The sequence below is a fragment of the Rhincodon typus genome, chromosome 4 (assembly GCF_021869965.1).
Source record: "Rhincodon typus isolate 14 chromosome 4, sRhiTyp1.1, whole genome shotgun sequence".
Classification (NCBI taxonomy): Eukaryota; Metazoa; Chordata; class Chondrichthyes; order Orectolobiformes; family Rhincodontidae; genus Rhincodon; species Rhincodon typus.
This window is the reverse complement of record NC_063335.1, coordinates 101,339,550-101,363,734: the sequence shown is the minus strand read 5'-3', so window position 1 is coordinate 101,363,734 and position 24,185 is coordinate 101,339,550. Positions and strand designations below refer to the sequence as shown.

The 24,185-nt window shown below is 40.4% G+C and overlaps 1 protein-coding gene across 1 annotated transcript in view; it reads left to right on the top strand.

The window, feature by feature from the left end:
• Nucleotides 1-24,185, top strand: part of adgrb1a (adhesion G protein-coupled receptor B1a) — a 618,149-nt gene that overhangs the window by 228,223 nt on the left and 365,741 nt on the right. The window contains exons 6-9 of the mRNA XM_048596183.1: nucleotides 7,269-7,433; nucleotides 10,114-10,278; nucleotides 20,954-21,055; nucleotides 22,871-22,977. Of these exons, the coding sequence (XP_048452140.1) occupies nucleotides 7,269-7,433; nucleotides 10,114-10,278; nucleotides 20,954-21,055; nucleotides 22,871-22,977 (539 nt within the window). The remainder of the gene's footprint in view (nucleotides 1-7,268; nucleotides 7,434-10,113; nucleotides 10,279-20,953; nucleotides 21,056-22,870; nucleotides 22,978-24,185) is intronic.

Genomic DNA, 24,185 nt, shown 5'->3' with positions numbered 1-24,185 from the left:
CACCTTGTTGTCTCGGATTCTCCAGCATCTGCAGTTCCTACTATCTCAGATTTTTAATCAGTCTGTCTGTCTCTTGACATTTCTTTGTTAACTTTATTTCACCTAATTGGAACTCAATGCATCATTTTGATTTCTACTTTCCTCTCACCTTTTCGAAATCAATCTTTTTTAGTTCTATCGCAAGTTCAGTTATAGCTAGTTGTATTTTATTAATAGAACTGTTCCTTTCTTCGTTGAGTCCCTGGTGCTGAATAACTTCTTCAAGGATTCCATTTGCTTTAGCTCCTAATTTTGTTAAGCCCCATATGCTTTGCTACAGCCTGTAAATCATTCCTGTTTTTTGGCAATTCTTTCAAGTCACATCAGATCATTGCTTGCAATTAAATCTTAAACCTCTAAAGTACACATGTATACTTCCTAATCAGTCTCTACTGATTATGTACTGGACTTTAATTTTCTTATAGTGGGGGAACCACAAATTAAAACAATCAAGTTTCCTACAACTGAAGAAATTCCCAATATTTCACTTAATTTTAACATGAATCAGAACCAGTGCAATTTAAACAGAAGTTAAGAAGCAAATGATACTTGAAATGTAAAGGTAAATCTCGCTTTATGTAGGCATTGCCACAATAACACACAAGACTCTCCACAGACATGGGACACCATATGTGGGTCTGAAGTCCTCTAATCCAGCTCAGCTACATAGACTCTGTCACTTTCAAATCATTTGATTCAGCCATCAAATTACATTCACTGATAGTTGTATCTGAAGGCCCTGAAGATAGCATCTTTTGATAAAAACAGTCCAACAGAACCTCCTTTTCAATATTTATGACACTCTTGATGGCATAGTTTTGTTAGAGATTCCTTTATTCAGAGCCTTTAACAAAGCTACCTTAAACAGGCCAATTGTCTCTAATGAAACCAAATAGCAATGGTAAAAATGTCAAACTCATAATCTCTGCTTAAACACTATATTCAGCTTCCTGTCCTATCTAACTCTATTTATGCCCTCATGGGATGTGGGCATCGCTGATTGGTCTGTATTTATTGCCCATCTATGACACACACGCAGCTCCTTGGAAATGTTCCTTTTCTGCTCTCCGTTCTGCTACAGCTCTCTGTTCTTCTTCCTATCTGATGACATGACTTTCAAATGTTAACTTCCTTCCCTGTTGGTGCTGCCTCCACATGGAGTCACATGAACTAATTCTTTTTATTAAGGAGAATTAGAATTTACTCCTTTACAATTGATGAACTCTTTCAAGTTCTTTTAAAACATTTTTGAAACCAATTTCAGATTCCACGGATATTTTAAAAATATAAGAACTTTCCTTACTCTGCTGCTTCTTCAAACGTTGCTACAATTTGTCCAAATATACTTATAATAACTTTTCACTCGTCAGTGATACTGGTGGAAGGGGTCCTCTCAGAATTCCATATTACACTCATCACTAATGTAGCATATGTTTTTTTTTCTGTGTTGCTTGCTTCTGGTGAACTACTCTAAGAAAACAGGTTTTAGTTTTAGCATAAGTAGAAATCAGGATTAACTCTGCATTATGATTACAATGTTCTAACAGTTAACAGACAAGGATATTTATCTCATTGTGGACAAAATCCCTTGAACCACATGTTAAAAGAAAATCTTTATAAAACATAAATGCTATTTATTTTACAGATCTTTGACTTTTCCACATCAGATTTGCATAACGGGTACAGACTCCATTCTGCCTGCATTCTAGCAGCATATGTTTGCATCTAATCAATGGCGTCATTCCTCATTATCTTTATAAGCTGTTGCATCACTACAAATGCTTCTCTTCCCTCCCCAAATCTCCACTTCTTTGACTTTGATTTCAGGTACATTGTCTCTCTATTCACTCCACAAGTGATAGCCATACCCATAGCATCCTGCTCCTTACTCTAAGGTTGTCTCTACACGGCATATTACTTCCCCATTAAGACATCTCCTTAAATTCTGTTGTATCAAACAGGCAAATACACAAATAAACCCTTAAATGGCTTATTAAACATGATAAACCTAATTGCACAAGTCAGATTTTTGCTTCTGATTCTTTGCAAATAGATATCTGAAGCAGTTGGTAAAATCTTAAATGATCAAATATAAGAACAGCAAAATTTGGGTTCAAGGACCGAACTCTGTGTGACCTTACTAGTTATGCCTGGCCAACTGGAAAAAAAATGTAACTGGTGGTGTGCCACCCTGGTAACAAACACAGGAAATTCAATAAATGTTAGGAGGAGATATGCAGATTTTTTAATTAGGAATGAATTCAAAGTTTGTGGAGAGCAGGCAGGAAAGTGAAGTTGAGGCCGAGATGAGATGGGAGGTAAAAGAGGTGGGGGAGTGGCATTGTTAATCAGGGATGGTATCACAGCTGCAGAAAGGGAGGTCATGGAGGAGGGTTTCTCCACTGAGTCAATATGGGTGGAAGTCAGAAGCAGGAAAGGAGCAGTCACTTTATTGGGAGTTTTCTATAGAACCCCCAGTAGCAACAAAGACACTGAGGAACAGATTGGGAGATAGATTTTGGAAAGGTGCAGAAGTAAATGGGCGACTTCAACTTCCCTAATATAGACTGGAACCTCCTAAGTGCAAATAGTTTGGATGAAGCAGATTTTGTCAGGTGTGTCCAGGAAGGATTTCTGACTCAACATGTAGATAGGCTAATGAGAAGGGAGGCCATATTGGATTTGGTGCTTGGCAACGAACCGGGTCAGGTGTCAGATCTCTTGGTGGGAGAGCATTTTGGTGATAGTGATCACAACTCCCTGACCTTTACTATAGTCATGGAGAGGGATAGAAATGGACAGTATGGGAAAGTATTTAATTGGAGGAGGGGAAATTACAATGCTATTAGGCAAGAACTACGGAGCACCTATTGGGATCAGATGTTCTCAGGGAAATACACAATAGAAATGTAGAAGTTGTTTAGGGAGCAGTTGCTACAGGTACTGGATAGGTTTGGCCCACTGAGGCAAGGAAAGGATGGTAAGGTGAAGGAACCTTGGATGACAAGACATGTTGAACACCTAGTCAAGAGGAAGAAGGAAGCTTACTTAAGGTTGAGGAAGCAAGGATCGGACAGGACTCTAGGGGTCTACAAGGTAACCAGGAAGGAACTGAAGAATAGACTTAGGAGAGCTAGAAGGGGGCATGAGAAAACCTTGGTGGGTAGGATCAAGGAAAACCCCAAGGCTTTCTATACTTATGTGAGGAACAAGAAGATGGCCAGAGTGAGGGTAGGGCCAATCAGGAATAGTGGAGGGAACTTGTGTGCGGAGTCAGAGGAGGTAGGGGAGGTCCTTAATGAATACTTCACTTCAGTATTTACCAGTGAGAGGGACCTTGACATTTGTGAGGACAGCATGAAACAGGCAGATATGCTCGAACAAGTTGTTGTTAGGAAGGAGGATGTGCTAGAAATTTTGAAAAACATGAGGATAGATAAGTCCCCTGGGCCAGACAGGATATACCCAAGGTTGCTATGGGAAGCAAGGGAAGTGTTTGCTGCCCCTTTGGCAATGGTCTTTGCATCCTCACTGTCCACTGGGGTAGTGTCAGAAGATTGGAGGGTGGATGAGCCGCCCTTGTTCAAGAAAGGGAATAGGGATAATCCTGGAAATTACCACCAGTCAGTCTTACTTCTGTGGTGGGCAAATTATTGGAGAGGATTCTGAGAGATAATATTTAGGATTATTTGGAAAAGCACAGTTTGATTAGAAATAGTCAGCATGGCTTTGTGAGGGGCAGGTCATGCCTCACAAGCCTTGTTGAATTCTTTGAGGATGTGACAAAACACATTGATGAAGGTAGAGCAGTGGATGTGGTGTATATGGATTTTAGCCAGGCATTCGATAAGGTTCCACATGGTAGGCTCATTCAGAAAGTAAGCAGGCATGGGATTCAGGGAAATTTGGCTGTCTGGATACAAAACTGGCTGCCCAATAGAAGCCAGAGGGTGATAGTAGATGGAAAGTATTCAGCCTGGAGCTCGGTGACCAGTGGTGTTCGACTGGGATCAGTTCTGGTACCTCTGCTCTTTGTGATCTTTATAAATGACTTGGATGAGGAAGTGGAAGGTGGGTTAGTAAGTTTTCCAATGACATGAAGGTTGGTGGTGTTATGGAGAGCTGTTGTAGGTTGCAATGGGACATTGACAGGATGCAGAGCTAGGCAAAGAAGTGGCAGATGGAATTCAACCCAGAAAAGTATGAAGTGATTCATTTTGGAAGGTCAAATTTGAATGCAGAATACAGGGTTAATGGCAGGATTCTCAGCAGTGTGGAGGAACAGAGGGATCTTGGGGTACACGTCCATAAATCCCTCAAAGTTGCGACCCAAGTTGAGAGGGTTGTAAAGAAGGTGTATGGTGTGTTGGCTTTCATTGGCAGGAGAATTGAGTTTAAGAGTCATGAGGTTATGTTGCAGCTGTATGAAACTCTGGTTAGACCACACTTGGAATATTGTGTTCAGTTCTGATGACCTCATTTCCGGAAAGATGTGGAAGCTTTGGAGAGAGTGCAGAGGAGATTTACCAGGATGCTAGCAGGACTGGAGAGCAGGTCTTATGAGGAAAGGCTGAGGGATCTAGGGCTTTTCTCATGGGAGCAAAGAAGGATGAGAGGTGACTTGATAGAGGTGTACAAAATGATGAGAGGCATAGGTAGAGTGGATAGTCAGAGACTTTTTCCCAGGGCGGAAATGACTATTACGAGGGAGCATAATTTTAAGTTGATTGGAGGAAGGTATAGGGGAGATGTCAGAGGTAGGTTCTTTACACAGAGAGTGGTGGGTGCGTGGAATGCGCTGCCGGCAGTGGTAGTGGAGTCAGATACTTTACAGACTTTTAAGCGACTCTTGGATCGGCATGTGGAGGATAGTAAAATGTAGGGTATTAGTAGGATAATATGTTGGCGCAACATCATCGGCCAAAGGGCCTGTACTGTGCTGTACTGTTCTATGTTCTATGTCCTATGAGATCAGCCATGATTATATCAAGTGGAATAGCGGGTTTGAGGGGCTGAATTAACTACTCCTGCTCCTGTCCTTTTATTTATTCCTGGCTTGCGCTCAGGTTAGATGATATTCTTAAAAGTGACAACATTTGTGTGACAGCATAATTGTTCTATTTTAATGGAAGTAAATCTTTTGGGGTTTTCATTCCTGATATCTAAGGCATACCAGGTTTGGGCCAGGTGCTGGAAAATGGGATTAGAATAGTTAGATGGTTGTTTTTGACTGGCATGGATGTCATGGGCTGAAAAGCCTTTTTTCTGTGCCATGGATTTCTATGACTTTATTTCCGTCAATGAAAGTGCATAGCAAGTGAGGACAACTTCACCTGTGAAGTAAGTTGTTTTATTGGCGTACGAAATTATGACAGTTAACCACTCGCAGTTAAGTAATCTCTTCAATGTAGTAAGAGACCTCAAGACATTTCAGCATGAGTGAAACCAAATAAAAATTGTCTCTGAGTCAAAGATTAGGATGGGTGATAACATGTTTGATCAAAGCGGTTCAGACATACGATGTATTCTGTACTGCAATATTCACAATTGAACTATAACCAGAAGAAAAATAGTATAACAAAATAAAATCTTGCTAGACTTTAACAACAGGGAAGAAACAATTAGGACCAATGAGCAAGCCCCTTTGTTGACAGTTGGAATGGATTTAGCTTGAGTTGGGGAATTTCACAACTCGCGAGACCCATCTTGGTAGAATATTTCCCTGATACATTATCACCCAGTATCCTCCTTAGGAAAACCTCACCGGTCAAGTGGAGATGAAAGACAAATGCACTTCTCATAATTTAATATGGCTGTCACCCCTATGCACTTGATACTCCGACTCTCAAGCCCATTCCAAGCTTTTAAATGTCCTCACGTATTGCTGCCTTAGAAAAAACAAGCATGCTTCTTTTCATACATCACATCAAAGATAGCAAATAAATTAATTAACTCTTTTAACTGTCAATAAAGCAGTAAACTTGTCAATCCCTATCGGGTCATTAAACTTTCGAAACTCAGCCAAGCATCTATTACAGTATAATCCTAACCCTCAGGGTAATACCATATTCATAGAGGTCTACAGCAAAGAAAAAGGCTGTTCAGATCATCAAATTAGTGCTGCTCAAAAATAAGCACCTAATGATTCTAATCACCTTCTTCAACACTTAGCACATAGCCTTGAATGCCTCAGCTTCACAAGTGCACATCTAAATATTTCTTAAATATTATGACACTTTCTGTCTCTCTCACCCTTACAGGCAGTGAGTTTCAAGTTCCTACCACCCTTTGGGTAAAAAAATGTTTCCTCGCACTTCATCTACACCTTCTGCCAGTTACTTTAAATTTATGCACCCTGATTGTTGATCTTTCTACCTAGCGGAAAAGTTTATTCCTGACTACCGTGTCTATGTCACTTGCAATTTTATATGTCTCAATCATATCCCCTCTCAATCTCCTCTGCTCCAAGGAAAATAACTCCAGCCTATCCATCCTCTCTTCATGACAGGAACTCTCCAGCCCAGGCAATATCTTGGTAAATCTCCACTGTACCCTCTTCAGTGCAATCATATATTAACAAAGAGCTCTGTTAACACAGAATGAAGAGATACTTTTCATTAAACCTATGCACATCAAATGAATAATTCCGGCAGTGACAGTAACAGCCTATTTCTTTATAAACAGTGGGCATTTAAAAACAAACTTCAAATCATAACACTTATAAGAACTGTAAATTCACCCTTTAAGAGCATTTACAACTCAACATTGAGTTCAAATTGCTCTACTGAGTTTAGGTTTCCCACCTGTGTGAAGCATGCCCTATCCCCTTTCCTCTACCAACAAATATTGGATCTGTTGGAAATGCGAGCTGTATTTCCACATTCAGTCCCTGCTCACCATTTTTAAAGGGTTGTAGGTCTTCTCAACTCATGAAAGACTACCTCCCTGCCTTCTCAGCTTACATCTCAGTCCAGTTTCTCATGAAAAAGAAAATAAAAATATTTCCTCACCTGTATTGTTCACTTCATTGATCTTCTGTATTAAGTTATATCTTAACTTTTAGAAGAAAAAGTTTCACCAATTTTTGTTTTATATTTAGTTATATGCATTTTGATAGTTGAATTACTCAGCATTGCAATCAATTTGCTATGGACATCTTAGCCAATTCCCATCGTAACCTTAGAAATGCGATGTTTAATCTATAGTTGTTTGTTTTCTTTTCCAACAAGTGGATGGGAACTGGAATGATTGGTCCAGTTGGAGTCAGTGTTCTGTCACTTGCTCAAATGGGACACAACAACGGACAAGGGAATGCAATGGACCTTCCTTTGGTGGAGCTGAATGTCAGGGTTATTGGTCTGAAAACAGGCCGTGCTTTCCAAGACAGTGCCCAGGTAAGCTTCATTCATTCAGATTGTGGCCTGTGCTTTTTTAGTGAATTGTTGAGGGATGCCATTTTAAAAAGGGAGAGGGAAAAGCTGACAGGGAAGAGCTTCAAGATTTCATTCTTGAATGCATTGTGAACCCAAATTCAAACCTTCAGTTTCCTTTAATAAGTTTAAAACTGTGGTCCTGATATGACGGGAAAGGTAATCAGGCCCCACAAGGCCGAGGGACTATTTTCTTTGTGGAAGATCCGGCATATGCCACAAGGAAGGTCTGCCACTGAGTCTGCCACAGCACCAAGGGCCGTGGCGAGGGGTTCTCAATTTTGAGAATCTTTGGAAGGTATCTTTTCCGGTATTGACATTTTGGCCACTACCAAATTAGGAAGGGACAAATAATGTGGTCCTGGAAAACAACCTCTTCTTCAAGGTTTCCTTGGCCATGAACAAATCTTGAGACGGTGTCTCTTTTTTAAAAATTCTCTGTTTAGATAACCATTTTCCTTTGACAGGTTGGGGTGGGGTGCTGCTGCGGGTGTGCAGTCCACGAACTAGAACTACCACAGCTGATATTTGCAACTGTTAAGTTTTGTTTTTCTGGCAGCTCAAGTGTAATGAAAGCTAAAGCCAAATAAACTTTCAAATAAACTTGGGAATTTTCCACTCCCTGCAGGACTCCTCATGTGTAAGTGTTGGGAATAATGGAGGTCACACTGCTAACAACCCTTAATGGAAACTCACCAGCCATCCTGGAATGTGGAAGCCTAATTTCAGAACATAATTTTTTTAACATTATTCTGTTCTGCAGATTTTTGGGATCCCTAATCTGAACAGGCACTTGCCTCATTTTTGTCCATATGTTCTACAATAGCTACAAATCCCAAAAACATGTTGATCACAGAGCTGCTGCGTATCCTCTTTTCATGCAGCAGCTCAATGTTGTTATATTTTTCTGGGTACTGCCAAAGTATTGCTCAGTGGTATAGTGAATCAGAGTCTAAAAACACTCTGATTATGTAAGTGACCTGAGTCTTGTTGAATATGATGAGGTTAATAATATGGAGCTGGTAATGTTGCATAGCAACTGGTGACTTGTGAAATGATCCCTACTTTGGCAGGATAGTTCCAGCCAATAATTTATTGTCAGAATTACTGAATTGAGCACTCTGCACTACATACCTTTGTGATGTGATTGTCTCCCTTGATTGGTAAGGTAGAATTTTCAGATTTATACTACTGTTTAAGCATACTGAGAGCAGGGTGACATGTAACCTGAAGAAATATGATGACAATATGACAGTCAGTTTCATCTCTTGTAAATGGTGAAATTGGATTAGTTGTAAGATGTTTTCAGCTGAGAATTAACCCTCTTTAACACTACTTTGGTGACATCCAAGTATTGTTGCAATGCCATACAAAATTCCAACATTGGCCATTTGGTGAGATAAGTTGCAAACCACAACGCTCTAGAATCATAGAGTCAGAGTCATACAGCATGGAAACAGACCCTTCTATCCAACTAGTCCAATCCGACCATGTTCCCAAACTAAATGAGTCTGACTTGTCTGCACTTGGCCCATATCCCTCCCAACCTTTCCTGTACTTATCCTGTACTTATTACTACACTGTACTTATTCAAATGTCTTTTAAATGTTGAAACTATACCTGCATTCATCACTTCCTCTGACAGTTCATTCCACACATGAATCACTCTGTGTAAAAAAAAATTGCCCTTCATGTCCTTCTTAAAACGTTCTCCTCTCACCTTAAAAACATGCCCCCCAGTTTTGAACTCCCTCACCTTAGGGAAAAGACCCTTGCTATTCAACTTATCTATGCCCCTCATGATTTTCTAAATCTTAATAATGTCACCCCTCAATCTCCTACTCTCCAGTGAAGAAAAGTCCCAGCCTATTTTTATAACTCATACCCTCCATACCCAGCAATATCCTGGTGAATTTTTTCTGAACCCTCTCCAATTGAATGATATAGTTTCTATAGTAGGGCAACTGGAACTGCACACTGTTACTCCAGAAGAGGCCTCACCCACATCCTGTACAACCTCAACATAATGTCCCAACTCCTATACTCAAAGGTCTGAGCAATGAAGGTCTAGCATGCTAAACACCTTCTTAACCATCATGTATACCTGTGACGCAAATTTCAAAGAAATATGAACCCAAATCCCTCTACATTATGTTCATATGATTTATACATTGGATGACAAGGGCTGAAGAGCACTAAGCCTCTATTTTTCCCTTTCCATACATAAAATAATGCTGACAGGAGGTAAGGGTTGAATTAACAAAACAGTGAAAGCTTTACAAAACTTCCTGAAGTATTTTTTGAATTTTCCCACACTGCTACACTTAAGCTTTCATTCCTTCAAAGATATACTTTTCCCCCACCATTTAATGGTCGAATTTTCTTTTCAGAAATGCCTAAAACTCCAACCACTAGGTATTAAGCTGTGAAATGAGCATTCATATTCTCATTTGTCAGAACAGTTTCACATAATAAGCTTTTTTAAAAATACAAACATAAAATATAATGAAACTGTCTGGGTGTAGGCTAGATTAAGTAGATGTTGCATGTGGGATATCTCTAAGATGGAGACAGCTGGATCTCTAGATATCATGCACTCTTCAAATTGAGATCCATTTAGCAACATTGACTTTTTGCTTTCCAGTAAATGGGAAATGGCAAAAATGGAGCATCTGGGAACCATGCACCAAAAGCTGCGATGGTGGGACACAGCTTCGAGTGAGGGTCTGCTCTGGGCCATTTTTTGGAGGACTGCAATGTGATGGACCTCAGGAGGAGTACAGATTGTGCAATGACAAAAAGTGCCCAGGTAAATATTTTGGGCTGTGGATATTTCCTAATCTAGAACTAATGAGTGTGATGCATTTGGGGAATGCTTTTTTGCCTTAACTTTCTGTATTACCAACTGAGGAAAATGTCGGTCATGGTTTCTATTCCACAAATAGTGACCGATTGAGGATTTGCAATATAGATTTACAAGCATAACACTGAAAATGAGAAACTGTACAGTTTGGAGAAAATTGAGATATGGGACTATTTAAAACAGCAAATGAAGAGCTGAAAGAGAATAAGAGGGTTCACATGAAATGGAGATATATCAAAAGAGATTGAAGAGACTAGTTTTTTTTGTCTGAAAATGAAGAGACTGAAATTTTTTTCATTATTCATCCATAGGGTGAGTCTATTGCTGGCTGGGCCAGCATTAATTGCCCATCCCTAATTGCTGAGAGGGCAGCTTGAGTCAACCACATTGCTGTGGTTCTGGAGTCATATATAGGCCAGACCAAGTAAGGATGGCAGATTTCCTTCCCTAAAGGACATTAGTGAACCAGATGGTTTTCCCAACATTTGACAATGGATTTATGGTGACAGTAGACAATTAATTCCAGATTTTTATTAAATTTAAATTTCACCATCTGCCACAGTGGGCTTTTGAACCTGAGTCCTCAGAACATTACCTGGGTCTCTGGATTAATTGTCTGGCAGTAATACCGCTAGGCCATCACCTGCCCTGATAGAGATCTTTTAATTATTTTTAAAATTTTGATTGTTTTCAACAGCGTAATTATACAGCATGCTTTTTCCAAAAAAAACTTAACAGCTAAGGGTCATAACCAGTGAATTGAATCGAAGAATCATAGAATCCCTACAGTGCAGAAGCAGGCCATTCAGCCCAACGAGACTGCACTGACGCACCAATGAGCATCCCACCCAGACCCATTCCCCCCACCAACCTTATTCCCTGTAATCCTCCATTTCCTATGACTAATCCACCTAATCTACACATTCCTGGTCAGTATGGGCAATTTAGCATGGCTGATCCAACTAACCTGCACATTTTTGGACAAATAACAATATAAAAACAGGAAAACCCCACTGTACTCAGAAGAGTGGAAATATGGAATATTTAAGGTGAAGCAAGAAATGTACAAAGGAAAGAAGAGTCAACCGAATGGGAAGAGGTTCATGTCGAGCATAAATAGACCTGATGTTTTGAAAGATTCTGTACCTCTGCTGCAATCAATGTAAATTTCATGGCACAGAATTTAGAGTTGTTTGCTTGTGTTTGGATTGCTTTAGGAAGTTTTTGTTATTTTTTAGAATTTGTTCTTTCATTGCATGTGACCATCACTTAGCAAGGCCAATATTTGTTACCCATACTTAATTGCCCCTTGAACTGACCCCCTTGCATTTCAGAATGAACTACATTGACTTGGGTCTGGATTCAGTTGTAAGTCAGGGCAGGTAAGAATGGTAGATCCCTTTCCCAAAAGGGTAATAGTGAAACAGATGGGTTTTTGTGCCAATTTAAGTTAGGTTCATGGACCAGAATGATTGACTAATTCAATTTAAATTCCACCAGCTGCTATGGTAGGATTTGAACACAAGCTCATAGAGCAATAGTCTGGCCTCTGGATTATAAGTCCAGTGACATAAAAACTACTCTGCTATCTCTCCCATCAAAATGAAGTGAACATTATTACATTGAGTGGATAATTATTTGCAGCAGAGAAAGGAACTGAGTTATGGGTGATAGGATATCAGGATTCACTTTGAGTACTTACTGTGAAGAGTTGGACTGAATGGTTTCCAGTATCGTAATGGCGGAGTCTTGCTGTGGTGCCATCAGCTGCATGGAGGTCCAGCAAAAGACTCTTTTTGTCTCTTTATGGGAAGGACCAACAAACCACAAGCCAAATGGACAGTTCCCAGGCCACCAGTGGTCTTTTCCCTAAGAATTAAGACCCCGCAGACAGAAGTCACACTGACCAATAAACAGCGGAAAGCTTTTGTGCACAGCCGCACCAGATGCTGAGGCCATGCAGGAAGCATACCCATGACAGTTAAAGGCCTGAAGAGAGACTGAAGTCACTGGTGAGGTGTGCGTATGCGTGTGCATGTGTGTGCACATGTACGTGCATGTGTGTCCTGGACTATGTGCTGAAGGATGCGCTAAAGCCTGGGGCAGCTGCTGCCATGGTGTAGTGGGGAAAGCGCACCGTCTAAGGGTTTTCCGCTGAAGCTAAATTAGGGTCTGTTCAGTTATCGGACTCTCCCAATGCTGCTAATAAATGTAAGTATAATCTTGTATAACTAAGAAATGCCTTTTTTATTATGCTGGATAGAGTCAAACTCCAAAGTTTGTTCGTTTCCCCATATGCTACTATACAGAACAGAACTGCTTTAGTGACTATGTATGTAAACATATTTTTATGAATACAATATATTTTCAAAATACATGTTTTTAAAAATAATATATGTATGCATGCACATTTGCATGCATTGGGGGGAGTGTGAGGGTGTTGGTTTTGCAAGAAGTTGCAGGGAAAGAGGATCCATAGGCATTGTTGCCAACGACAGATCAGTGACCCTCCTCGACCGTGCCTTTGATCAAGAAACCCCCAACCCCCACCCAGTGATGACAACCTGACTGCATGACATCAGCTGCTGTGCACGTTGAATGCCAACAGGCCTGCCTGAAGCTGACTTAATCCCAACAGGGGCAGAATGAAGCTTTGAGTGGTCACCAATTGGCTAATTAAGGGGTTCAGTTGGCAGTGCTTCGACCATGGGCTGATCTCCAGGAACTAATGATCAACCACCAATCCACTGCCATGTGCAACCCTGGAGAAAAATCATCGAGACATTAAAAAAAAACTTTCTGTTGTCATTTTCTTGGACTGTTTCTCTGTATCACATGTAAAATGTTGAAGATCAGAAAGAAATGCCGGCTGGCTGACACTTAAGCATCATCTAATTGGATAATGATTCTTTTTGTTTTCTAATTAGTGTAGGAAGTGACAAGCATAGATGTATTGGCCAACTGATGGCTGCATCATTGGGTAGGGGAGGAGGGGATATCAGGTGATGAAACATCCAGGAATACATTCAATTACAGTTGGCAACCGAACTTCATAGGGTCATACAGTATAGAAGAGACCCTTCAGGCCATCGAACTTGCTTTGAAAAAGTTAGTTCAGTGACTTACATTATTTCAGGTAGAAATAGGAAGGTGGCAAGGTTCGGGTTGACGAACACCCGATCTAATTAAGTGCCTGATTCATCTCCAAGCTCACCAACAGCCTGACAGCAGAAGATTACTGCTGCCTCACAGCACCAAAGACCTGGGTTCAATTCGTTCTCCTTGTGTCTGGGTGGGTTTCCGTCAGGTGCTCCGGTTTTCTCCCACAGGTCAAAGATGTGCAAATTAGGTGGATTGGCTACGTTAAATTGCCCCATAGTGTTCAAGAATGTGGAGACAAGGTGAATTAGCCATGGTAAATGCGGAGTTATTGGAGTAAGGTAGAGGACTGGATCTGGGTGAAATGCTTTTTGGATGGTTGGCGCAGACTTGATGGGCCGAATGGCTTCTATCTGCACTGTAGGGATTCTGTGATTTTATGATTCTGCCCATAGGTTTAATTCAGCGGAGGAAGGCAAGGAGTCAGTGTGGATTGTCTGAGCAGTTGCCTTAAAAAATAATCATTGGTTGGAGAAGGGAATAGGTCTCTGTAAACCTCTTTTCATTTAGAAAACTTTGTGTAATGAGACAAAGCTGGAAGGAAGCAAGGAACTAAATGACTATATATGAATAATAGATGGCTATGAATGGGGCACAAGGTATTAACACATTCAAAAGGACTCTGATGTTTAACTCATCATGTTATTATAAGCAATTGCTGACAGTTGCTGCTGTGAGACACAATTATTAAACTGCTGAGGACTACACCTAAATTAACTGTGTGCTCAGCTACTTAGCAACCAACGGATAGTGTTTCCATGGCTACTGTTTCAAAATGGTTGTCAAGGTTTCTCTTTAAAACAGAACCACATAAAGAAGTGACAAAGATAATTATAATAAAAAAGCAAATGCCAAGGTCATGGTGGGAGGGATTATGTTTTTATATTAATAAAACCAATTTGTACATGGTTAGAAGTGAAGAATAAGGCTTTGAAATTCTTTTGAACACCTCACAAGCTGCCTAATAGCTCTGCAGCACAGGAAGGATGGTAAAGACAACATTCATTTTCTAAAAAGTGTATCACTAAAGGTCAAAGATACAAGAATAAAATATATTGTCTCAGCACTTAAATACAGTGGAACATCCTCTTATTGTCTTTAATGTTTCTACATCAGTGCCACTTTTTGCCTAAATTTCACAAGTGTTTGAAATTGGAATTACACAGCTCTGTCCCTTTCGTGAACTGGCATCCACAGTGAAGGCATATCAGACCCTGTACAGTTAAAATTCTCCTCAACAGGAAGAATATATTATCAGCACAAGTTGCATTTAAACAGATAGTTCAGCTTTTATGAATTCATTCTTGGCGTAAGGCTAACACACATGTTGCACATCGACTAATGCCCTCATGTCATGGCTGTATGTCAATTTCTTGAACCGTTGTAGTTAAGTTTTCTTTTATCCATTGATGATATGTGGATGTCTCTGGCTGGGCCAGCATTTATTCCCAATCTCCAGTTGCTGTTGAGAATGTGATGGTGAGCTATCTTCTCTAATCGCTACAGACTGTCTGGTTGAGATAGTCACTCTGTGACATAAGGGAGGGAGTTCCACGATTTTAACCTGGTAGCACTGAAGAAACAGCAATATATTTCCATGTCAGGATGGTAAATGGTTTGGAAGGAAACATGTAGGTGGTGGTGTTCTCATCTAAGTGCTGTTCTTGTCCTTTGAGATGGTCATGGTCGTGTGTTTGGAAGGTGCTGTCAAATGAGCCTTGGTGAATTCCTGCAGTGCATCTTGTAGATTGTACATGCTGCTGGTACTGAAGGTCAGTGGTGGATGGTGTGAATGTTTGTGGAGGTGGTGCCAATCAAGTGAGTTGCTATACCCTGGGTAGTGCCAAGAGCTGCACTGAGGCAGGCTAGCGGGGAATACTCCATCACACTCCTGACTTGTAGGTAGTGGGCCGGCTTTGGGGAGTCAGGAGGTGAGTTACTCACTGCAGGATTCCTATCCTCTGGCATTTTCTCATGACCAGTATTTATATGGTGAGTCCAAATCAGGTTCTGGCTAATTGTAAACCCCATCATGTTGATAGTTAAGGAGGTAGTGGTGTAGTGGTAATATCTCTGAACTAGTAATCCAGAACCATGGGTTAATGTTCAGGGAACATGAGTTTGAATCCCACAATGGCAGATGGTAAAATTTGACTTCAGTAAAACCTTCAATATAAAACTAAACTAGTAGCAATCATCTAGTCACTTTCAATGTCATAAAAAAACCCATTTGGGGCAGCACGGTGGATCAATGGTTAGCACTGCTGCCTCAGGGCGCCAGGGACCCTGGTTCAATTTCACGCTCGGGTGACTGTCTGTGTGGAGTTTGCACATTCTCCATGTGTCTGCGTGGGTTTCCTCTGGGTTTTCCAGTTTCCTCCCACAATTCAAAGATGAGCAGGCTAGGTGGATTGGCCATGATAAATTGCCCGTAGTGTTCAGGGATGTGTAGATTAGGTGGGTTATAGACGGATTGGTCTGGGTGGGATGTTCTGTGGGTTGGTGTGGACTTGTTGGGCCGAAGGTCCTGTTTCCGTACTGTAGGGATTCTATGATTCACTAACGTCCTTTAGGGAAGGAAATCTACTGTCCTTACCTGGTCAGGCCTTAATGTGTTTTCAAACTCACAGCATTGTAGTTGATTCTTAACTGCCCCATGGACACTTAGGAATTTGCAATAAATTCTGACTTAGGCAGCAAAACACGTACGACTAAAAAGAATCATCAGTGGTAAAGTCATTGAACATCAAGGGTTAATAGCATTCCCCTGTTTCCCATTAACTCAAGTCCTACTTGAACTCCTTGATTCCACACTCAGTTGTCACCTTGATGTCAAGGGAAAACATTCTTACATCACTTCTTGACTTCATCTGACTTCATTTGTTCATGTCCAGACCAAGGCTAGAATGAGATCAGGAGCTGAGTGGCCCTCAGAGAACCTGAAAATCAGATAGTTATTTTTGCTAATTGAGTGCTGTTTCATAACACTATTGATGACCCCCTTCCATCACTTTACTGATGATTGAGAGTAGACTAATGAGCAGGAGCTTGGATCTTGGTGTGAAGGGGTCAATTTCAAAGTTTGCAGATGACACAAAATTTGGAAGAATTGTAAAATGTGAAGGGCACATTGTAGAACTCTAAAAGGACATTGACAAGTTAATGCAGTGGGCAGACAGGTCAGTGGTAGGGCAAGTGCAGAAAGTAATCAATAAGGCATACAGTGTCCTCAACTTTATTCATAGGGGCAAGGTGATTTTGAACCTGTATAAGACACTGGTTAGATCCCAGATGGAGTATTATGTGCAATTGTGGACATCACATTATAGGAAAGATTCAAATACATTGGTGCAGAAATAATTCACTAGAATGATTCCAGGGATGAGGAACTTCAGTTATGAGATAGATTGAAGAAGTTAGGAGCGTTCTTCTTGGAGAGCAGAAGGCTGAGAGGAGATTTGATTGTGGTTTTCAAAGTCATGATCCGTCTGGATAAACAAAAGCTGTTTCCATTCATAAAAGGAACAGTAATAAGGGCATAGATTCAAAATGATCTACAAACGAAGCAAGGGTGATGTGAAAAGAATGTTTTCACACAGTGCACACAGTTAGAGTACAGATTGCATTGGCTGGAGGTGTGGTTCAATTGAAGAAGTCAAGAGGGTATTCGATGATTGTTTGGATAGAAATAGTGTGTAATAGTGTGAGACAAAGCAGGAGATTGGCACTTGGTGATGATACTTGTCTGAAGGGCCAGTGCAGGAACAATGACCGAAATGGTCATCTTCTATATTAAAACCATTCTGAGAAGTTCTGCATGCAAATACTGAGGATTCAAATGCATTCAGGGAGACAGACATTTTGCCCTATCTTAATTACATGAAGCTTTGAATTTTATTTTATTTCAAAAATAAAGTTTATTCATAAAAATATCTATATATATAATCACAAATGCAGTTTTGTTCTGTGCAGTATCATATCAAGGATACAAACAAACATTGGAGTTTAACTCTATCCAACGAACAAACCAAAGGCATCTCTCACTTACACAAGACTATATTTACATGCATTTGAGGTACCAGGAGGTTCTAATAGGTACAGAGACCTTAGACAGTGGTCTCTTCCCACTGCTCCTTGGCGACAGCTACCCCAAGCTTTAGTGCATCCCTTAGCATGTACACCTGGACACAGGAATGTGCCAGTCTGCAATACTTGGTCGGGGTCAACTCCTTGTTTGGAAGACCAACAAGTTGTGGGCAGACTAAAGAGCGCCTTTCACTGAGTTTATGGTCCTCCAGGCGCAGTTGATGTTTGTCTCTGTGCACGTCCCAGGGAACAGACTGTAGATCACTGAGTCCTACATCATGGAGCTGCTTGGGACAAACCTCAACAGAAACCTCTGCATCTGTCTCCAGACATCCTTTGCAAAGGCACATTCCAGAACAAAATCTGTGACAGTGTCTACCCCACCCCACAGCAGCTTCATGTGGCGCAGGTAGACCGGGGTACAAGAAAGTGCCCTTCTCACCACCAGCTAAATGACATCTTGGTGCTTGTTGGAAAGTTATGGTGATGAGGCATTCTGCCAAATAACTTTGTTAGTCTGCTCAGGAAACCACGCGACACAATCCTCCTTTTCCTTTTCAAAGACACAACATGTTGACTACTTCCTGATGGACATGTGGCCAAAGGTATTTTTTTTTGCAAATTTCTTCAAGAAGGACAAGTGATTCGGAACAGCCCAACTACATAAAGCATTCTGCAGCAACAAAGCTAGTCTAATCCTTTGCAACACCAGGGACATGTAGAACCTCAGGACATGGTGACACTTGCTGTTTATGTATTGATGGTCTACGCACAGCTTGAACCAGCCCAATGTTGCAAGTTTATAATATAAGAAATAATTTTTAAATGATATAAATAAGAAAATATATCTAGTCAAAGCTGTTTACCTTAAACTCGTTAGAACTGTAATGTAGGGAAATCAATTTAGAAAGGAAGCACAATGTGTGCAATATGGGAAGAGGATGCTGAATAGTTGTGCTATTCTTGGCAGGGGCTTCAGCAGGTACAGTGCACAGTCGCAGCAAACTGATTAAATTCAAATCAGGCGAGTTGACTCTGATTTGTCAGGGTGTTGCCATGGGGATTCAGCAGGGGCTGACTAACTGACTGTCTCCGCAGCCCTTTCCTGTGAAAGTGAACGTGAATCCAACTTGCATAAGTCGCTAGTATTTATGGCTAACAAAGCAATCTTATCGGTATAATTTTCCTCCTGACTTTCTCCCAAATAGCAGCTAAATCTGAACAGAACCAACTCAGATTGCACAAAATGTCAAGTGGTTTTAGTTGTGACCTTACTTACAAACACATGTGCATAACCTTTTAAACTTGATGCTTCAGCCCTTCACCCAGGCCAGTTCCTGCCTGAAAAACTGGCCACTTGCCTGTGAACAAATACAGATTTCTTCCAATTGCACTTGTATGGGCCAAGAGGGGTTAGTTCTATTGCATACGGTCAGATGAAGTGTTGATGGGGATTTCTCGTACCTCGGAGGATATAAATGGGACAAAGCTGACACATTTTTGTCCCTGCTTTAAGTTTTCGGCCAACAGAATTTAATTATTTTCAGGCAAGACTTTCATTCCATTCAGTCCCTGTGTTATAAAGCTTGGGGGCTTTTTACTCCAGTACTAGCAACACCATCGGTAACAGTAGCCCCTACTGATATTGCAGGAGACCCTGAGAACAAAGAGTTATCAGGAATATTCCAAAACCTCTAGCAAGTTCCTCAATCAGGGCCTGCAGACCCCACTAAATAATGTGGGGCAGGGCGTTTTGGACAAGGTGATGGGGAGGATGGCTTCAGGGAAGGAAAACTGAGGTGTGAGATTTCCGACTGGCTCCAGGGACTTGGAAACAAGCTGCCTCACAGCCCCGTTTCACAGCTTGTCACCTCACAGCACTTTGACCATAAACCTCTCCTGCCACCCGATAAAACTAAGCGGCACTGTGATAAGGCCCTTAGGAGGGATGGGATTGTCCGCTTTAGGGCCTCAAATGGGCCACGAGTGTGCGGTAAACACAATGCTAACCTTGTCAATCGTACAATTGCCCCGTTTATTGACGCAGCCGCCTACTTTCCAGCCCTTGGATAGCCTGTAAAATGCATCTCCAAGGATCAATGCAGAAGAGGTGGTTGTATGAATCCAGCACAAGCAGCTGGCCAGCAGTAAACTAAATCCTGATCGACTGCTGCAGAAATCACTCATTCCTAATAAACATTTGATGAATGTGCCATTTTCTGGCAATTCCTCTGCAGGATAGGAAATGATAAAAAATACTTCAGACACACTGCAGAACAATTTAAATTAATTATTCTTAAAAATTCGCAGGACAGAGAGGTTGGTACTGCTTAACTCCTTTTGCTTTTCAGTTTAAAGGGAAATCATTCCACTCAGCTTTTATGATCCTCCACCTTGTGCCCTGCAGGTCTATGGCTCTTTTCCACTCTTAATTCCATTGTGTACAATTATGCTCATGCTTCACACTGATTTTACAGCAGGTTTTAGATTTGGATTTGTGTATTTGCTTGCGCAGAAACTTGGCTGTAATTTCAGGACAGCCAGAAGGGTGCAGTGTTGGGAGCATTCTGGGCACAATTTGCAGATAGTAATAAGCAGAAAGGCTCAGGGCCCATGTCCATGTTTAAAAGCCGTGTTTATACCATGTCTCTATTCCAGTCAATCTTGCAAAGAGTGCTGGACTCCTTCCAGTATTGTGGTTTTATGTTCTCTCACAAGTACCCACAAACATGAATTCTGACACCCTTTATCACACAAAATATTTTACAAATTAAACATGCAGATAAGCTGCAGGGTCACTGCTCTTAGGAATTGCTCAATCATTTGCAATGCTTGCAGCAGTAATACCAAACTGTACTCACTATGACGCTTATTGTGTTATCTGTTACGTTTCTAGGCACTGCAAAATATTTACATTGGGAATGAACTGACATGTTCACTGGTTTCAGTCATCATAGACTCTATCCTATATGAGTGCATCTAGCTTTGGTACAAAGATGTACAAAACTTCAGCTGCAGTCCTTGAATTGCCCTGTCTTATTTCTAATTTTCTCACTGTGTTACAAGCAGACTCGATCACCGCAATTCTCACAATCTCACTTTGAGTTCCATCTCCGTTTATGTGAACTTAGCTTCAAATGGTGAAAAATAATTTTCCACAATATGCTAAAAGGGACTGATGAATTGGCATGGTACACCCTCCAAATATCTAAACGAACACTATATGCAGTATTTCAGGGTCAAGATAGAATAGAATCAGATACTGCAACCGAATTCCTCTGTTTTATTATTTAAACGCTAAATGGCGTAGAGGACTGAAAGAAGTATTTGCTTTAACCATTTATCTACCCTAACAAATGCATAATTTCTCCTTCAGCACCTCATGAGTATTGTCAGGAAGAAAACTACAACTCTGTGGTGTGGACAAAGACACCAGCTGGAGAGTCTGCAATGGTCAGTTGCCCACCAAGTGCTGCAGGTAAATATTTCTGGCAAGGAGTAGACCTCTTCTTCCTTTCGAGGGGTACATCATATCTCCATTTAAGAGTTAGAAGTTTTGAATAAGCATGGTGTTGGAATTGAGTTTGGGATGGAATGTCAGTAACTGTTGGATGTTTTTTGATATATGTAGGTCGCAGTATTAACACCTCTCCTTAACCTTATAATGCATATAAGAGAGGTTGGGATGGGGAATAAAATGTGAAAATCAGTGAATATTTTCCTAACATTCTGCATAGTTGCCTGCTGCTGGTTTTGATTTGTGGTGGGCCAGGTTGTCTTAGAGAGGCAGAACTCATTATTAGCATATTTAAACCAGGCTCTCTCAATGCAATTTGGAAACTGAGTTAAAATGAATGATTTTGATTTTATTGTCACCTGCATTTTACAGTAAGAATACAATAAAATACAGTGAAAAGCTTTCATTTCTCACCATGATACAGCATTTTGATTTTTTGAATAATTTAAGAATGAGGTAAAAAAAAGAAAGATATTGCTTTAAGAATGCCTGACAACTGAGTTTCCCCGGGCTTAAAAATCATAGCAGGAATATAAGTGCTGGCTTCTGAAGGTAATGCTTCTTTCTCGCACTCCTTCTGGGCCAGTAGGGCAGGAGCATTCCTCCCACTCGTTCCTTACTGTCATTTGTATGCTGTCCTCACTACTGTAATTGGTGATTACCTCATACTCACTCTTTGGATTGTTGGAAATCATCCCCAATGATCTCTGGGAATGCCTGTCTGCACTGGTTTTCCCACCTGACAATCAGCCTGCCAATCTGGGCAGTGTTCAGGCAGGAAGCATTTGAGGAATATCAAAATTAGGTTCTACCATTAAATAAGGGTGGACCTGCGTATTCCCAGATCTCTGTGATTTCTCTCAAAACCCGAACTTACCGCATGCACTCTGGGCCTCTTTATAAATGTCAGGCCATTGTTATCATCGAGATGGAGTCACAATTTGAGTGGATCTATTTCCCACCTTTGACAAATGGGTCTTTGAGCATCAGGTAACAATATCCATGGCTGATTTTGTATCTGCTGTTATTAGAAGAAGAAATTCAGTTTAATCTCAATCTTTATATAGAATATCAACAGTCATCACTGCCATATAAAGGTATTGACAGTGAATTATTACCAATTTTCCAAATAAAATACAATGTGCCTTTAATATACTTGGGGTCATCATTAAAACAGAGTACTTGAGGCAGAGTATACAGAAACACAGCGAACATTGTTGCCTGCATCATGGGTCTTCAAGGGACTACCAAGGTAATATTTTCTGACTGAGAAGTGATGATATCTTGGGACAGTGGATTCTGTTTAGGAAGGGGAAGAAGACGACTACCAGTCAGAGTTTAAAAATCATGGGATCCTAAGAGTTATTCGCACGTGATTACACTACAAATTGTTCTTACAGCAAGTCAAATCACATGTCAACAAAGAACTCTTGCAAAGTTTTACAGTTGGATGAGATGAATTTTGCTTGAATTATTACCAAGGAAGAAAGTACTGGGGCTCAGATCAGCAATTAAATGTGTACTATATTGACTTTGTCGAACAATAATACTGATTCTCACTGTGCTTTTACAAACCTTTAATACATTCTTCCAAATTGCATCCATGCGGTTTAAATGCAGGATTAACCGACAAATAAATGAAACAACAAATGCAGTAAAATAAAGTACAGAGAATATTTTTATGTGCTTGTTGAGCATTTTCAGAATATGCCTACTATTTTGCTGTAAGATGACATTGAAAAAATATTGCAACTAAATATCTTTTAATTTTCTCAGGAATAATCCTGAGAAATTGTGTTCTAGATGATGAGGGAATTGCTTTTTGGGAGCCTCCACGTTTTACCAGATGTATTTCCAATGACTACCAGATGTTGCAGTCAGAGGTAAGTGTGTCATTTGATGTATCACTATCATTGCAGAAGGTATTCTCTGATTTAGGGCTTTGTGATATCTATAAAGAATCAAATTTTAATGTCATCTCTCATCCATAATCTGTTACTTCTTTTCTATTCACAGTTCCACTAATTATGTACAGCATTTGTACCTAGTAGTATAGATGAGGACTCAAGTGATATGAGAGAAAATGGAAGTGTTGAGATAGAGGATCAAACATGATCATTTGAATGATGGAGCAGACCTGATGAGCTGACTGGCATATTCTTACTCCTATTTTCTATATTTCTATTTTGAACAATAACTGGATATTGTCTTCTGGTATTATTTCTAAATTTTGGTATTTTTTAAAAATATTTTTACGTTAGAGATTTAGTGAATTCTACAGACAATGAACAGGTGATGGCCAGGGGAGTTACCAATTTAAGAAGTTTGATGTTCTTATATTGTTAACTCTTAATATCCTACTGAATTGGCCCAATAAGTCACTTATTTGCAATAATGGTTTCCCGAGGCAGGTCCATGAAAGATTCTGAGGGGAGCTAGGGATGAGTAATTGACAGTGGCCTGGACAATGACGCCCTAACCCCAGAAAATTCTGTCAGGATCTTCTATTATCATTAATCAGCAATTGTAAAACTTATTGCACATTTCAATTCATTACAACAGTTTAAATCAATTTGACAATTTTTCTCTCACACTTTAATAGGTAGATTTTGTCATATGATGTCAGTGAATTTGAAATCAAAACCCTTATACATGTTGGGACCATCATGATGTCCTTAGCTACCAGCAGACTTCCAAAGAAGCACTTGGAGCAGTCCATCACCTTTTGATTAGGCACTGTACAGCCTTCCAGACACCGAATTCATCAATCTTAGATCGTGACTGTTTTCAAGTTATTGGTTATGATTCTGATTCTGAAAACCTACAAATCCTTCAGATAACCTGTTGTTTCTTTATGCCCCATTACACCCACATTTTGCCTTGGACCATCATCTCTCTTTTTACTTAATCACTCCAGTCTTTATCAAGAGCCTTTCCTTTTGTGCCTTCCTCCCTTTCACCTTTGCATCCCTTTCTGCTTGCTTAAAATCTATTATAAATCTAACCTTTGTTAGTCTGTTTAAATCCCATTGATCATACATGTTAGACAACAAGGTGCAGGGCTGGATGAACACAGCAGGCCAAGCAGCAT